The 18693-nt window shown below is 42.3% G+C and overlaps 1 protein-coding gene across 1 annotated transcript; it reads right to left on the minus strand.

The window, feature by feature from the left end:
* Positions 1-212: 212 nt before the first annotated feature.
* RHOH (ras homolog family member H) lies at positions 213-17532 on the minus strand. The gene is made up of 3 exons (XM_061993104.1): positions 17232-17532; positions 16048-16152; positions 213-2823 (listed from the first exon to the last, which is right to left on the minus strand). The coding sequence occupies exon 3, from the start codon at positions 2594-2596 to the stop codon at positions 2021-2023; it is 576 nt and encodes a 191-aa protein (XP_061849088.1). The 5' UTR covers positions 2597-2823; positions 16048-16152; positions 17232-17532; the 3' UTR covers positions 213-2020.
* Between the last annotated feature and the right edge of the window lie 1161 nt (positions 17533-18693).

Below are 18693 nucleotides of genomic sequence, written 5' to 3' on the forward strand. Positions count from 1 at the left end.
TACATTTTTGTGACCAGAAGCCTCCCTTACAGTCAGGTTGATGAGCAGTAAATATTCACCAGCCTGGGAGCTGGCAGGATGAAGTGACCACAGCGTCGAATGTCCTGTGCACCACTGCTGTTCAAGGTGCCTGCAATGAAAATAGTTGCTCAACTACATCACAGGTGACATCACCTCTGAGATTCATAGGAGGGGAAAGATTTAATTTTGAATTTCTCTTTACAGGGAAGCTCAAAGGTAGAACAGAGCACCCAAGAGGTTTTTCAGTGACGAACTACAGATAGGTAAGATCTGAGCTTTAGCTTATCTGCTTAGTAGGGTAACTCCTGGAGTCTTGCCTTGGTTAGAATCAGACAAGCATCCATTCCTGTTGAAACACAAGTCAGGGACCACACAAAAGAGACAGAGGTTTTCCTCTTGGGATCCATGTGGAGAGAGAAATATCCTACTGTGCTACGTGCCATCATGCCATCATGGTATAAGCCCCTTAAAGTTTGGTTCTGAGCTAGATGAAGGAGAGAGAAAGGGAGAGAAAAAAATATTGCTGCACTAAGAAACCCCCCAGAGGATTTCCTCTACTGGCAGCAGAAACCTTGGGATAAGACAGATCTGCAAGACCTGAGACACGGTATAGGGCAGAGGAGACACATAACCTGAGGAGGAGGAGGAGGGGCACACCACAACACACCAGGAATGTACACTGTTGTACACAATGTTGACCCCATTCTGCCTTCTAGCAGAGTTCTCTTACACCCAGAGTTTCCACCTCTTTCACCTGGCTTTCTGTGCAGGAAGGTAACTTGTCCCGAGTAGGTATGTCAGGATTGGACTCTTAGGCTTCCAAGGCTCACCAGGGTGCAAAGCCCATTTCAGTCTTATTTCAATACAGCCCAGGCAGTTATACTTGGTATGCAAACTCTAAAGAAAAGGTTTTTAGCCATTCTAAATACTCACATTCAACATTGCCATGTACTTTTTTTTTTTAATTTTAGTAAGCACCTAGACTCACTAAAATCACTGTTTTGAAAATAATTGTACTAAAAAACATGTGAGGATTTTAGTGCTCATGTAGAAATCCCTTTCATCCATGGAGACTGAAATCTTTCGCCTTCAGAATTACAAAAGGGACAACAGAGGTGATGACAGCACAGATTCATCCTCTGCTACTCCAATCATATGTCTAAAGAAGCCCTGATTGCAAGCCAGCCTTTCTGGGATTGAAATCAGGTGAGGTCTAGGAAGAATCACATTAGTTTTCACCTAATGCATCCCATCCTTGACCACATTGGTGAGGAAGAAGGCTAAGATAACAAAATAAATCTCACGAAGCCACAGGACAGCTGTCAAATGTCACTAAACTTTGAGAAGTTCTATGCTGAATGTACTGGATTTGATTACTGTTATGCAGTGACTCAGGCAGGTCTAAGAAGTGATAGGCTTGCCTGCAGGCCATTCGTTATATGGATAGGACAATTTGCTTCTGTGTTTAGCTAAAGGAAGAACCTCCAAAATACAAACTTTCAGAATTTTGCAACAACATATACAAGAGTCTTTTAAATAGACTGACAGTGGTCAGATTTTATATACTAAGCTCTTAAGGTGAAAAAAAATCCACATGGACAGACATGTCAAGAGGTGAGGGTTGGTCCAGGCAGAAGTATGTCATTAAATAAATGCAGACAAATCAGCAACTGAGGAACATCAACAGAAACAACAACAAATCAGCACAGCTATTATCTGCAGATCTCCAGGCTAGGCCTGCTCCAGTCCAGGCTGGTGAAGTCCAAACACAGGCTCGCAAACAAGGGCATGTACCCGCACCTTTCGTTTTCCACGGTAGTGCCCACATTGTATGTTGGAGGGGAGCAGATCAGATAGGGCGCACATCTGTCTCACCAGAGGCACCTGCACTCTGGTCCTGCCCCAAGACCTCCTTTGGTTCACCTCCCATTTCTCTGCTGCAGTATCTGTGTGCGAAGGCAGAAGCACCAGATGCAGGCAAACCCACTGCAGACGGTCCTCAGAAGATCTTGCATTCATTAACGGAGAAGAGCTTCCGCCTGTTCTGCTTTTTGTCTTGGTTGACGGCGGTCCGCACGGCGTACTCAAACACCTGCTGCACCCCCCGGTTGCTGAGGGCAGAGCACTCCAGGTAGCCTTTGGCTCGCACGTCCTGGGCCAGCCGCTTCCCATCCATCGGGCTGATGCAGGAGGAGCGGTAGGGCCCTGTGTCACGCTGGTCAGTCTGAGTTGCCACTACCAAAACAGGGATGCGGGGCAAATGGCTGCGGATCTCGCCGATCCATTTGTTCCTCAGATTCAGAAAGGAATTGTGGTTGGCCACTGAGTAGCACATTAATACCACATCTGCCTGTTGGTATGACAGGGGGCGAATGCCTTTGAAAGCATCACTGCCAGACGTGTCCCAAAGACCTAGGCTGATCTGTACACCATCCATGAAGACGTCCACTCCGGTGTTTTCATACACAGTGGGTCTGTAGTCATCTGGAAAAGTCTCGGAAGTGAAACGTACCAAGAGAGATGTTTTTCCCACTGCAGAGTCTCCCACCAGGACACACTTGACTGAATCCAGCATTTTATTCGTGTCCGGGGCCAAAAGCACTGTCTCTGTGCAGCGGGAGTGAGACACAGAGGTACAGCAGCCTCAGAGGCTTTCTAGATAACCTCCATTTGGTGAGAAATCATCCAAATCTCTTTACTTCTCAAGACTTGATTGAGTCACTTGAGTCTAAAATCCTCTTTTCTCCCACACAGCTCTGTGGTGCTGTCAGTTTTAATTCCTCGGTGAGTCAAATATCGTTTCTGGAAGAGTAAAAATAAAATGTCACATTTATAACCCACAGAGAACGGGACATTCTTCATCTAGATAAAGACACCTGGACAGGTCTTTGGACATAATGGAGAATGCTGAACCTTGCCATTCCCCTCTAGCAGCTGCGTGTGCAACAGCCATTCACCTAAATAACATTCTACTGGGGTCAACAATGCCATCACCTCTGCCATTCTCTGGGGATAACAACTAATATTCCCCTTCAGTTGCAAAAAACCCCCATAACAATATCAATTTAACTTTGGTGTAACTGCTACTAACCTGCTCTCAGTGAGGCATTCCCTACCTCTGACTTTCACTGAGACTGACAGAATCCAGAATGAACCCATCAGTTCAGATTCCCTTGAAAATGTGCCCATGCTCTCTGAAGGTAGTTGAGAGGAAAAAAAGCCTTTCAGTAGTCAGTTTGGCTCTTTAAGTAATCCTATAATGAACAGTAACACAGAACCACTTGTGACAACGAGGAAGCAAATACCTCAGTTGTGAATCTCAAGTGACATGAACCTTAAGAGTTTTCAAAAACAATGAAAGACCCACAGCAAAAATACAAAGGAGTTTAAAATTTTTTCTTACAAATCACTTCCAACAAGCAAGAAGCAGAAGCCAAAGAAACCCGAGCTGCTAGTGCTTGCCACAGTCAAATTATTTCATTTGAAGGAGACACAGCTGCCCTGACATTTACTCTGGTGTAAAACTGAACTGTGAGTACCTCTTCAGAGTATGTAATTGCTTTTGAGCTCCTGCCAGTATTCAGTCAAATTTTCCTATTTTGAAAGCGTTTGCCTCTTCTCCAGTAGCTGTGTGTGAGATTCAGCGCTCACACGGGGCGACACACAAGATGCTATGAAAATCACTAACTGCAAAACTGAAGGCAAATTAGTTCTGCTCAACCATGGTAATTAAAAAAAAAGTATCACTGCATAATTTCAAAATGTCCTGTGTATGTTACACAAACAATATGTATCTGCCTTCTTCATATACGAAGACAGAAGTCACAGCTTAAGGTTATTTGTACTGAAATGAATGATGGCTACAAAAAGGATGTGCTCTACCTTACCGTATCGCACTCCAGTTTCACTCCTCTAACCGCCCCCAACACCACCACCACTACCACTCTCCCACCCCCACTACCATTTCTGGTACACTCAGAGCTTTGGCTTACTCCACAAAGGGGAAAAACAAAGGAAAAGAAGAGAAAACCGCTAGATGAGTTTAGAAAGAACATTTTACAGGCACTGACAATTGCTACTGGCAACTCCCCAGCTTTCATTTTGCAGAGAGGCAGTGCCCTACCTCCTCATGTCTCGCTGGCACACCTGCAGCTCTCCCACCCACTGCACTGGCCAGAAGATAGTGTGGGGGTGGCTTGGCCAGGGCACTTTCTTTTCTAGAGGCAGCACCGAGGCTGCAGAGTGGTTCTGCGTATGTGAGTTACCGGCATCTGGGGGAATCGTTGCAACAGACGGCGCTTCCTGGTCTGCCACTGCGACCATGCTCTCGCCATCTCAGCTCACTTCTAGGAAGTGGGATGGAGGCCAAGGCTGCTTCATGACATTCCTGGCTGCCGGGAAACAAGCTGCTCCATTAATTTAGGTTTTGAAGTTTTGGTGGCAGCGGCTGGAAAATTGCCTTTAAAGATTCAGTAGGTCTAACTCCTCTCTCTCGCCTTCTCTGTTCACCAAACAAGCTCTTTAGGGAATCAAGCATTTACAAAATCCATGTATGGAAACTTTTGAAAAGCATATGCAGGGTACAGAGCCCAGTGCACCATCACCTTTCCTTCAGGGGTATTCTACTTCAAAATTGTGTCAGCAATGCAGTTTGGAAACACCACAATTCACCACAAGTCAGCAGCATATGATTCAGACAAAACTTCGTGTTCCCAGGAGAAAGTGTGTATCAAGTCTCTTTTTCAGAACAAATATTTTTCAGTGCAAGTAGTCCTTAATGCCTCTATGCTCATTATTTTGTGTATATTTGAATGTAGGGCACAATAAGGATGTCCAAAGCATGACTTTTGTTAATTCATAAATGCCAGAATAGAGAAAGGAAGATAAAAGGATTGTTCTGGTACTCGGCTTGTTGATTCCTGGGTCTGATTATGATGACTATTTTGAAAGAAACTATAGAAATTATTGAAGACCAAAAAAGATACTAAGGACTAGTGAATCTGGCTATAATACAATAAAAAAAGCTGAAATATTCTACCATGGTATAGTCCACAAGTGATATTGTTCTACAATCCATTGCTTAATGAAAATGAACAGTATATAACAACGTCCATATTATCCTGGTCCTGTGGGTAGACTGTCATCAGGGGTCAGTCCTGATGTCACTTTGTTCTATTTGGAGTTCATGTGCCTCCATATATAGCTGGGACTACATATGTGCATATTGAATTTAATTGTGCACATAGCCTGTCTTTGGCACAGCTTCAGAGCAAGCACAGTATTAGGGTATTAAAACAATTATGCAAGTTCACTTCGATTAATGGAAAACTCTCTCGATTAAACATCCTTTAAAGCACAGGCCAGTAATGGACACTTCTACACCTCAGTATACCACCAGTTGTGTAAATATTAGCAAAAGCTTTGGTTCTTTGCTCTCATGTTACTACAGTCTTAGCCTGACAATACAGCTGACCATGCCCATCACAGATGGTTGAGTCTGGGCTGCTAATGTGGGGGGGGGGGGGTCCCCAATAATTTGGTTTTCCAAATTTTATCAGTTTTTCAAGTCCATTTTGGACCTGGAAGTCCAGATATGAACCTATATCTTCTTTTACACTATTTTGGTTTATGCTTTCATCACTCATAACAACAGAAGATTATATTTGAATAATAGGGTGAGAGTTTTTATAACATTATTAAGTATAAGAATATTTGTCTAATTCCAATTAAGTCATTCTGAATAGTGGCCTTTAAACTCTGAGATCACCCTCAAAGAAAATTCTTCCAGTTTTAGATAGCATTAGCACTGCTTTTTCAACTACATCATGTTGTCTATATAAGACCATATTTACTTTCTTTGTTTTCCTATTTTTGTTCCCTTTGTCTTTGGAATACAGAACCTTGGCACTGATGTGTGGTTATAGAGCACTTGGACTTCCCAATGACAGGAGCACAAGAAGTTATACAACAGCTGCCCCCCAGACACTGTCCTGTGCCTCAGCAGTCTCATGCAAGTCGGTGTCTCACACCTGATCACAGCCAAGTATGGTTCAGAGGTGGGTGGTGTTATCCACCCGTAACAGGATAGGACAAAGAGCACAGCAGCTCTTTGCAGGACAAGGATTCATGTGAATATACATCACACATAAAACTAATCTAGTATTTGTTGAAACAATTCTATCAACAAATGAAAGAAGGACTGCTGGTATCAGAAGGGTGAAGTTTATGTACTGAACAAAATGGAATTTATGCCATGGAGTCCTCTGGCATCTACTACAAGATTGTTGTGAGGATGGCTAAATGTCTGCAGGGGATGGACAGTGTGTTTTGATAGGGGGAAAATAAAAAGAGTCAGGAACTCCTTAATTTCAAAACCTATCTTGGATATTGATAGTGTACCTTCAGGTAAGTTGGGATTTGGAAGAAAGTAGCTCATATGTAAACAAACCATGCAGGCAAGACAACAGGCTTTTTAGATTAGGCAGTCACAAAATGTTTCAGAGAGTTAAAGCAATTAACCTGCTAACTATTATTACCATTATCTGGTCCCTACCACAATTACATGTCAGTGCAGTTCCTGTTGATACCAGGAAAAGGGCAGGCTGATATTTCAGTTTGAGCACTGTGTACACTAGCTCTTGAAGAGATCTGATGTTGGGAGGAAATAAAAATATTTCTACTAATGAAAAAAGGTGAAAGTCACTGGAGAGGTACTTGAATGCACATATATTCTTTGCCTGCCCACATTGCTCCTGTGAGTCCTACCTCATGTAGAGATGGGTCTGCAAAACAGTGCGTGCGGTTCTTCTCTATCATGTTGATTGTAATCACTGCTCCTTCTAGCTGCTCAGAGGGAGAAAAATTGTTCTTGCATCTTTTAGAGGCTTTCAAGGAGATGAAGGAGACATGGTGACTCCTCTCACTGACCAGAACAGGGTGCAGCTTTACACTTTCCCCTCTGTGGGTGTGGTGGGGACTGCAGGGCATGGACAGGGCTTGAGAACAACTCCTGTGAGAATGGGAAGGAGAAGGAGAAGGAGAAGGAGAAGGAGAAGGAGAAGGAGAAGGAGAAGGAGAAGGAGAAGGAGAAGGAGAAGGAGAAGGAGAAGGAGAAGGAAAGGCCAGTGGCAAATAAAGACAGGAAAGAGATGCTGTTGCCTGGTTAGGGGCAGCACCTAGAAGATGCATCAGGGAGACAACTGGCCCCCATGATGGAGACATAAAGGCCAGACTGGGTGCTCAGCTAGATCATCAGGTTGCCAAGGTCATGCTACCTCATTTTCAGCTCCATGGGTGAGTTATACTTGCTCCATTCACATACAAACCTCCATATTGCTACAGCACGAGGCAGCTGAAAACTAATACATCAGCTGTAGTCCGTCTGGAGACTGCAGTTGGTCTGCAAGCAAAGCAAATGCCCCCTTTCTGTGATGTTTTCTGTCATGCATTCATTAAGCTGATGTTCTGATATTTGTCTTAGCTGCCTCCAGGTCTCTAAATTTGTTTCACGATGACTTTGATCTATAGCACCATGTCTCTGTCTTGCCAGTCTAGGAAACAGCCTCCCGCCACCTCAGACAGTGTCAGTGTGCCAGTCCATAGTGGCATTCAGTGGTAACATCGCTACCATGAAGGGGAATTGCCTCGCAGCCTATACCTTTGCAAGGTGCTGCATGTTTTCCCCAAACTACTGCACCAAAAATCTGCATTGAACTCAAGCTGGCTACCACAGGGGCCATCTTATTCTCTGGCCCAAGCGCAAGATGGCAAGTTATTTCACAGGCAGAATGCTTCAGCTGTCTGGTGTATTTATGATCCTGCTGGGTTAATTGCCAGACTATCTCTCAATGTGTTTTTAAAGAATTTTAAAGAACTGAGAGGATGCCTAGATTCTTGGATGAGAGATTTTACACAGCTATTTTATCCTTATGTACGATCATACCTGCGATGGCTTCCTAAAGTTAGAAGAGCAAGCAACATGCAATACACCCATATTTTTCAAAGCCAGGATGTCTTGTCATTTCAAAAACATTCTTCTTCTAGCATTAAAAAAAATATACAGACATAGAATACAGACATAACAACTTAGAAATTTTTCTTTTACTCCCATATTCACAAAACTGAAATCAGGTTCCTGTTTTCAAATTTCAGTGCTTTGCTTTGAAAAAACACCTTTTTAAAATTTATAGATTATGAAATTTAAAGAAAATGAAAAAACACTTTTGTAGGAGCCTTTGCAAAAAATCATTTTTGGATCAAGGCAACATCAAAAAATTTAAACCTCGGTTTATTTCTTTGGCAGTTTTAGCAGCTGAAATGGAAGAAAAGGATTTATGATCAAATATTCAGTCATCTGGCCAACTTTATTATTAGCAAGGGAACTCAAGGCATCAGATTTAAAGTAAATTCCCTCATATTGAGAATGGGGAATCTTGCTATAAATTAATGATAAATGTGGACCAATGTTATTTACAAGATGAAATAAGACTTGAAGTCCTTGTAAAGGGATGAAAGCTTTCACACAAGAAAATGTACATATTTACTCACATGCTTATATATTGTACATACATATAAAGCTATATAATGAGATATCTTAAATAAATTGCTAGTTCAGCACTTTAGTAATAGTGCCTACAATGAAGAGATGTAAGCAATGGATAACGGCACGTCTAGAAATCTACTCAGTTTACAACTGTTACTGGGAAAACCTATTTAACTCTCATTTTAATTACTCAATTATGCAAAAGAAATACTTATTTCATCTTTGAGATGCCTTTAGCTTCAACTAATCTCACCTTGATTCAGCTACTTACAAATTAAACATGAACACAAACAATTAGAACCACTTCAAAAATCAATGAAAACTTTCTAAGACTGTCATGTACTGATCTGAGATCCTAAATTTAATAGAAGACATTGAGACCTGGCAGTGATAAGTACCTGCTTCAAAATCCAAGCCATGAGTCTAAAGTAGTTTTTCTCCACATGTTTATGGCATGACACGGTAAATTATGGACCATCCAGTATTCATGGCACTATAGGGCATTTTCAAAAGTGACCCGCTCTTGGAGTCCTCTCCAAATTAAAATCTGGTTAAATCAAGAATAGCAAAGTAACCCCTTCACAGGGGACCACCTCATGTGCAGTTTTTACTCTGATCCAGTATCCTCCCAAGTCAGCAGAAATGGAGCAGCAGGTTGTGGCCGAAGTGTGGCCTGTACCCTTGTGCTTGCCAAACATTTCCTTTCTGCAAGATGCTGGGTATGTCATCTTTGTTTCCCACCCTTCCCTCCAATAATTTTGCCTCTCTGCTCTTAAAACAGAGAAGAAATTCTTCTTGAGTCTCATCACAGAGACAGCCCTACACAGAGCAGCTGGTGTGCAAATGTCACACGTGTGAACATTCGAGCACAGAAGTTTGCCATCTGTCCGTCTGTGTTCCCGCATAGTCTCTGTTTTTGTACACACATGCGTACATATATATATGTATGTATGTATATATATATATATGCATCACTGATACAGAACTGCTTTTGGGTCCAGATGGGGATACAGATAGGCTCACAGATGAACATGGACAAGGTGCTACGAGCTGACTGCAGCGCTATCGCGCGTACCTATGGAAAGTCACTCTATCTGTCAGAATGGACTCACAGTTAAAAACCAAGTTTCCACCCAAGTCTAACAGCACTGCAGCCAAACTGATATTATAAAACGCACGGTATTTCACTAACTGGACTTCAATGCTGTGTGTGGAGAATTATTCACATGTGGAAACGTTTGCAGCTTTGGGCCCCAAACCACTTCAGATTTTTCATGCCACATCCTCTTTTAACACAGTTCACCTTTCTTGAAGTTTGAGACGAATCAAAGGGACACAACAAATTTTTGGTAGGGTTTTTTTATAGGTTTAACTCTTCAAAATCTCCATAATTTTTTTTTTTTGGCTGACAAAACATGAAGTACTCTTTTATTTGCAATCTTCAATGATGATGGTGTTTTCTTTCCTGGAAGCCTAGACCTTCTCCTATTTCTGTTTGGGTTTCCTTACCATCTGCAGATACGAGCATAATATCATGAAGCATCCATTTCCCTTTCATACCTAACTAATATTTTTTAGGTATAAATGTTTGTAGGTTCTTGCAGAATGATGGATTGTTTGCCAGACTGGATGCACTGAAATGTATATGCATATGTAGACACATACACACACACACAAAAATAGTGAAAATAAATCAATGTATATTTAAAAACACGTGTTCCAATAATGAATCCATATATCCACGCACAAAAAATATGACATCCATATGCTCATGCCTGTGTGTTTGCATGTCTATATATCTATGTATATCTATGTCTATATATCTATGTATATGTGTATCTATATACACACACATTGATATTCACTCACTTGCAGAAGATGTTGCTACAGATTGCTGTGCGAAACAGACACATATTTAGGGCAAGATATCCTCCCATCATTTGCAAACCTGCATGCTTATTTTGCATTAAAAAATGGATGCACTACTGAAAGGGACACGGTCTCTAAATGACTTCGTTTCTACACACAGATATGTATGTGTATTTGCATACATATGAGCAGAAATGGCTGTGGTGCTAAACCTGGATCTGCGGTAACATGGGTGTACAACTGAGAGATGATGGTGCCTCACACATACAAATAAACTACATAGTCACACATTGCAAACAATTCCACTTCTACCGCATACGCAGCCATTACACTTTTTAAGCACACCTTTACTACATGTTACAATGATCTGTTGTTAAGGAGATGCAAGGAGCTGTGTTAAATCCTGCAGATGTTTAATGTGGTAAAATGTTAAAAGCAACAACCTGATAACTCCAAAGACATAGTTGCATTTGTAGGCAAAAGGGGGCTGCCTCTCTTTCAGAGCCTGTGTCGAGCCCAACGCAGTGGTGAGGGCTGACTTGTGCATGGTTTGGCTCCTAACCTGCGGTAGGACTACACTCATTTCCCTTGCTTGCACAGAATCTGATCTTCTTGTCTGGGTCCCTTAAACACTGCCAAATAATCAACACTAACAGCATAGCTAAAAGCTAATAGATGAACAATACAGGTGATATAACACCCTCTTCAATGTTAAAAACTCTTAAAAGAAATTGTCCTACCATTTTTCCACTGCCCTCCACGGATCCCTCGCAAGAGCTCCAAAGTTACTTTCAGAGGTCTATTCAGGTTTAACTTTGCTTTGGTTTTATAAAATGTTTGTCACAAAACAAGGAGACTCGCAAGCCCAGATCTTTCCCTCCATATTGTCAGGAGGGAGAGAAGGAGGATCTCCGTGTTCATTGTCACGTATATGCGTGAGTTTGATTTCAGTGGGAGGTAAAAGTGGATGAGGAAAATATTAGTTAGAAAAGAGTCAGCCAACATTTGACGGAAGGTTATTTTTGCATATTTTGTGATAAGAATAAAATGTGCTGAATGTAGAGGTGTTTTGAGCAGCAAATAATGATCCTTCAGTTGATCAAACAATTGACAATAACTACTTCTTGCTAAAACATATCGATTTGGGTTTTTCTATTTGGGAAGACATATATTTCCCGCATGTCACAGTTCAGCTTTGCAGTGATGAATGTTAAACTTCTCAAGTGAACGAACAAAGCTAGTAAACTAAGCAACAATAATTTGCTTGGTTATTTATTTTATAACCTTGAGAAGCTGGCTGACAGTTTTAGCTTTTCCCCTCAGAACTGTCAGCAGCAAAAAGCTTTTTCTTGTCTCTGTAGATATTGAAGTGTTTAAAATCATAGTCTAGATTTCAGCCAGAGGGAACTTGACATCTTTTTAAGTTCACTCTTAAATTTTGTGTGTGCACAAGTGTACGTTAAAATGTTTAAAATGCGTAGGACTTGCTTGGAAACAATTTCAATCACTTTGCAAGCAGAAGGTGCGCTATGAAACATGCAATCATCCCAACTTTTCCTGCATTTGTCGATTTAAGGTATTTCTCTTTTTTATTTGTGTTATAAATCAGAAAAGGATTTGCCTTCCACATTCTATCCCACAACTCCATATCCATGCACTGTACCCATCAGGAGGATAAAATAAAAGTTTATATGTATTTACAGGACAGGTAGGAAAACACTTCTCCCTAGAATTCTTTAATTGTAGTAAATTCAACACAATAAATGGGCATGAGTACTTGCCTAGATCAAGTTGCTTACATCCTGTGCATAGCTACGAGTAAAGACAAATTTCAAATGGATATGCATCGACTTTTTTTTTTCCCTGGAATTAGCACAATTTATACATCATAGTTCACATTTTCCATTCATCTACATCTTACACCAACCCTATGCCACAGCAGAATATATATTTCAGGGCCTGTTATCCTTTCCTATTGTTCTGGTATAAGCATAATCTCTTGTCTTCTGTAACACATAATACTGCTGACAACACCGGGTCATATGGAATATGTTAAGAGGAGAAAAGCCTCTGCTCTTTACCACCAAAAGTAATACGTAAATCTTTCTCACTTGTACTTCAGCTCAGTATTATGAGAAGCCACTTCAGATACTTAAAGCTGACATGTATTTGGCTTTCAGCTGGTTTAAAGATCAGGCAAATCCCCACGCGACAATAAATCTTAATGCAGAGATTCTGTTTTTCAGTGAGAAGCACAGAAAGTTTTCCTTGATTTTTTCAATTTTTACATATCTTGCATTGAAACGGTCACACGTACAAAAAAAAAGAGAGATGTTTTAGGAGAGTTACATTTGAACATCATGAGAATACCTCCCATGCTTTATTTTTGAATCCTAGTGGACTGGATTCAAACTCAAAAATATTTTACCCAACGACTTTTCATCCAAAATTAAAACTCCACTGACAGATACGTGAATTTAAAAACCTACACTTAAACTGATGGAAGAAAAAGAAATTAAATTACATGAGGGATTTTTAAGACAGATGTTTTAGAATAAATCTTAGTGATGAGAAAGCCACAAGCACAGAGATGATGAGAGCTAATAGATAATTCGGTATGTCATTGTTTAATGACTTGGAACCCTAAAGAGTTAATCAGTTTTTAAGCACAGTCATTTAATGAAATAATTTTTTTTATTAAAGGCAAGCTACAAACTGTGTGTCCACTGGCATGCCTATCAAAGAAAAAGGAAAGAATGGTTTCCCTGGGAGAGGGAGAGGTTTCATATCCTTTCAACGACCATCTGCACAGGAGACAACTCAAACAGACCCCTAACTACGCAGAGGTCTCAGTCTCACGCTTTTCAGATAGGAGAGCTGGTCTCATCTGCAGCTTGACACAAACCACTGAGTTGCTTCAAAAGCAACTCACTGTCGCTCATGAGGAAAAGAGATGTCACCAGATGGTACAACAACCTCAAACCAGGCAAGTGTCAGTTACTGAGGCCAGTACTCCACGCTTGCAATTGTGCGTGACGAGCGGCCCCATGCACGGCAGTTAACCACAGCCCTCCATGCCAGCTTCTGCCAGGATTGCTGTTTGTTCCCTTTCCAGCACATGCTGGGTCTTTCCTATGCAAGAGGTCACCATAGCCCCTCGTTGGGGAAACCCCTAAACAGTAACAGAATCCTCATGTGGTTTCCAGTGGGTTCACACATTCTAACAGGTAAAGCAGCGTGCCAAGTACAGCCCCAACCTCAGCCCTTCAGAATTTGCTCTTCTTCTTGGCCTCTGTAACCAAAGGCCAAATGAAATTCCTTGTGTGACAGAAACACGACGCAGACACAGTGGCAAGAAACTGTGCAGCGTGGGAAACATCAAAGAATCTTCAACAAACACAGGGCACAGCCACAAGCAGGGCTGTGCACAAAAAAAGCCTCCCATACCTGCTCTGGAGGAACACAGGCACACAGGAAGCATTCAGATCCCATTTCCAGCTATCCCTCAGATGCTGTGCCAGCAGTGAGGGCCATCCTCCAGCACAGCCTCCAGCAGCATGTGGCTGCTGAGACTACTGCTCCCTGCTACTTTGGCAGCTGCTCATTTTACACCCAATACACTAAGGTTTTGTACTTCCAGTGCTCACGCTCACTGCTGCATTACAGGGGCTTTGCTGGTTCCAAATGTCTCCCACTGCAGACCGATGCTTTTGGCAGATTAGGAAGGTCTTCCGGTCCTTCACTGACACAGGAACTCAAGCACATGCATATGAAACTGTATTTGGTTTTGTGGAGAAGAGCTAATGGTAGGCTACAGCCCAAAACTTTTGCTGTTATATTGCTGTATTTGTGTGAGCCCATCCAGCACTTTAAAGCTTTAATGCATTAACAGTGGGCTTGAGACGCCTGCAGCCAACTTCCTGTCTTAATTACCATGCTGGGGTTATCCCAAGACATTTTTCAGCTGTAAAGTGTGCTCGTAGCATGAAAACACTTGAAAACTGCTGATTTAATAAAACCACACACTGCTGGCCATAAAGTGAGAACCTAATTTAGAAATGGTGTTAAGCTGTGTGGTGTGATGCCTGAAATGTCACATTAAGACTTGAAAAAGGAGGTAACTTTCACAGCTACTTCTTTTACTTCTTTTCAAACTACAATCAAAAGCATTATTTAAAAATCGTCAGTTTTTCCTTGTAGGGTCAACACAAATTTGAACTAATCGCTTTAACTGTGCATTCAGTAACATTCAGCTGTTTCTTAATGAAAACTGTAGAATCACAGAGCCAAGACTTTACAAAGAAAACAGGGAGTATTTGCTTTAGAAAGAAGAGGCATTTTTCACTGAAAATCTTTTCACTTAAGGCTCCTAACCCAGCTGCTGCTAGACATCCAGAGCCGCACGGTAAAAGCAAGAAGAATTTCAGCTCTCTGCCTGGGTGTCCTCCTGGCTGGCTGTCAGAAAGTGTCACCAAGAAATTACTCCTCTGGAGCTTCTGCTGCTGCAGACCTGCTGCTCTACCAGACCATCACCACAACTGCTGCTCGTTTCCTGTATGCTGTGTAGACTGCAAAGCGACCACTTAGCCCTTTAAAGATTCCTATGCCTTGACCCTCACAGTACAAGAGGACTGTCTCCTTGATATCATTGACACTGGCAGCTGTTACCAGCTGGTGTGACTGTACCATCAGCCTCTCTCAGTTGATGGGTTTACGTAGCAAGGAGAGTGCTTTCATTTCATCCCTAAATTCATACTCCCAATGGAGAAGCTGAGCCAGAATCTGTTAAACTTCCACATATAAACATGTTCCTGAGAAAGCTGGCCACCAAGCTGGAAAAGTATTTTTAGCAACTTTCTGGAAGTATAGCTCCAACTTCACAGTTTCACTGTGCCTTATGTAGATATAGGGACTGTCCTCTGACACAGGCAATCCTGTGAGGCCCAATCTCTTCCACCATAAGCTCTCCTCACCCTGCTTTGGCATTGTAAAATTCCCTTAAAGTGGGATTAAATGACAGTAATTTACAGCCACTTCACCTTGCTGATGATTTTGTGTCTTGCTAGAGATGAAAATCAAACCCATTTGAATTATTTGCTCTGAAACTTAGACAGCAAGTACAGATTACTTTATAAAAATATGGATTCTCTACAAATACAAAACTACTATTTTTCTGGTTTGCTGCACCAAATCTAGTGAATATAAAACTCAGTATTACGCCTCACCAAGGCCTGCTTTCTCAACTTGGCAGGAAGCAAGTGCACATGGGGCTTTTCTACCCTGCGGTTACTGCCCTGGACTCAAACATGCTATTCGCATCAAGCCTGCTCCTGCTTTCTCTGGCAAACTGGACTTCACTTGTGTGATACACCTTCAGCCCCGTGTCTGAAAAATGAGATTAAACCCCGTTCTAAAGACAAGTAAGCATATGTGTATGGTCTTTTCAAATGGAATGTTTGTAAACATCCAGCAATGGCGGTGTTGGAAATGTGACATACAAGGCAGCTCCACACAATGCACAATCCCTGAGAGCAGCAGCAGACAGGCACGTACTGACATAAAAGAAATGCTAACAGATATGTCTGCTACCAACTAACTAATCTCATTTATCCTACCTTTTTCCTCTGCAAGTATTTTCTTCAGGATAAATCCTGTGTTAAAGCTGGCCTCCTCCAGATGCCACAGCCTAACTTCTGCCCCATCCACAGGTGGAAACACGGCTGAAAGAAGAAATTAGAACATCTTAAAGCCACATTCAGATTTTCTGCAGGGATCCGGATCAGAGGGATGTTTCCGGCCTTGGCATGCTCTCTTCTCATTCACCTTTTAGATTAGCTACCACTCATTGGCAATGTGACAAAGCCGTCCCACCACCTCTAGAGCATCATGAGATGCAGCTTTTGTAGGCAGAACCTCAAAATGGGTGTGCACCAATGTGCACACATGCACACACACACACACACACATACTGCTCTCTAAGGGGATCCTACACCACAAGCATGCCATGGTAGGCTCAGAAAGCACACAAAAAGCAGCCATGGGGGTGAGATGAAAGCAAAGAGTCACAGCCGCGGCCATTGAGATGGCAAACATAGATGGCAGAGGTGCCTCCTGATCTCAGAAGGCAGTAGAGGTGCTTGTTAGACCCAATGGGGCCCGGCAGCCATCGGAACCAGAGCCAGCGACATTTATGTTGGCAAATTAGAAAGACTTCACTCCGAAAAACTTAAATTTCACCTTTCTAAATTCTCACAATAAAGTGTTCAGGTAAATTTGCTTTGGAACATTTAAGGTGAAGTAGAGCAGTTGTCTCATAAACATGATGTACTTTATAAATGGGAAAGAAACCCAAAGTGTTGCAGATTTACACATGCCTGTCTCTCTAGGGTTCATCGTTCATACAACAGCAATGGGGATCAGAACCAAACCCACCATCTTTAGAGTAACTCCCATTTTCTGCCTTTGTTTTTACATCAGTTAACATAGAAAACAATGGCATGACACAGCCCATCACAGCCCTCCTTCTGCTTTTATCCAAGGCCTTTTTATGCTGATGTGAAAACAAACTCTGGAGCAAACGAAAATCCAGAAGATACAAGACCTGGGACAGGATTAGACCGCTGTTGAACAAGGTATCACAATACTGGGTATTTAACAGCTGGTGTTAAAAGTAAAACCGATTATGTTGATCAATTTCACAAACATTAACAAAAATAGACCTAAAAATACTGAATTTAATTCAGAATATCATCTCATATTAAGACCATTAGGAAAAAAAAAGCAAATATGAAGAACTCACCAGACGCAGGAAGCTGAAAGCGGCTGTTGGAAAGAAATGTTACGGAAGTCAACTACTCTAGACGAGACAGGGGAAGAAAAAAGAAGAGTGGCATTCTCTGCTCTTGGCTTTTTCAGATGGCCTTCTTTTTTAGCAGATTAGAACAATTACATTATTCAGAAAAAAAAAAAAGAAGGCGTCTCAAGAGGTACCCAGAGCCCATTGAACACACAGACCAAATTAGTCCTGGCAACTGGGTCTAGCTCATCCAGAGGCAGCAGTGACAGCAGACCCAGATGTATTGTGACGAGAAACAGCACAGCGGTTTAGGGTAAGTCAGCTTCCTGGTGAGAGCTCCTCAGCTCTGCCTGTGTGGGTTTTGTTGTGGGTTGGTACATGAGTGTATAAGTGGTGACTATGGGAGCAGATGTAAAAACCTTAAAGGTGGGGGTGGGGGACATTTCTCCAGGCTGTAGAAAGCTTTCTTTTTACACTCGGCTGCTCCTCTAGCCTCCCTTTCTCTGCTACAGTAGTTAATGGCACAGCACAGCCCAGCAGCTCCCACACATGCTGGGAGAAAAGGGTCAGACAGGCCACTGCCCAGCACTGCTACGTCCCATTCTCACTCCAGGAGCAGTAATGAGACTTGGGATGTTTTCATGCAAGCTGGAATATGGCCCTGCCTTTAAAAAAAGTATACATGTTTAGCTGACCTTGTGCAAAACCCAAGAGAGGCAGTTTTGGGCTGATTCAATGTTGGTTTACAGGTATTTGTTGTAATTTAGTGAGGATTTTCCAGTAGCACTGGTTACCAGCATGCATGTCTTCTGCCAGCACAAGGAGGCTATGCAGGAGGACGAAGCACAGGCATCGAGAATCCCACCTTTCCCAGCACAGACAACTTGAGCTGGCCAGACTCCCATCACCTCCAGCTTTCCTACCACAACACTGAAAGCAAAGCTCTGATGACAGTTTCAAGATTTCAAGCACCATGTCTATGGTCCATACTCCAGGAGCCGTGAGCACAAGAGATTGTCGACTTAAGATGATGAGGCAATCAGACAGCAGGGAGAGCATTCCTGTCCTACAGTCCTGGAGCAGCAGAAGAGCCCAGGCACAGCAGGAGAGTTGGCCCACAGCTGACTGCATGAGGCCCCAGTGGGCAGCACAGTGGGCTTTCTGCTCCTCAGTCAGAGGCATGAGCGGTAGGTTCCCCAGCAGCCTCCAAACTGGCCCTGGAGCAGAGAAAAGGAACTCGAGTCCTTTTCAGAAAATGCTTTGGCTTCAGTGAAGTCATTTCAGATCACCCCTAGCCATGAAGCAGTAGGGACCATCCTGCCTGATCCAGATCTGAAACCACGCGTTTTGTGCTCCTTGCAGGATGGGAACTGTCTGAAGACAGCTAACGAATTTGTCCAGGTTCACATTAGGGCAGTGCAATGCATTCCAAGGTAAAGTCATACCGCTTCCAAGAATGATTAAA

Source organism: Colius striatus, chromosome 3, assembly GCF_028858725.1.
Source record: "Colius striatus isolate bColStr4 chromosome 3, bColStr4.1.hap1, whole genome shotgun sequence".
In the NCBI taxonomy this organism is placed as follows: domain Eukaryota; kingdom Metazoa; phylum Chordata; class Aves; order Coliiformes; family Coliidae; genus Colius; species Colius striatus.

Excerpts from the sequence above, each read along its gene's own strand:
- RHOH (XM_061993104.1), bottom strand. The coding sequence starts at position 2,596 with ATGCTGGATTCAGTCAAGTGTGTCCTGGTGGGAGACTCTGCAGTGGGA.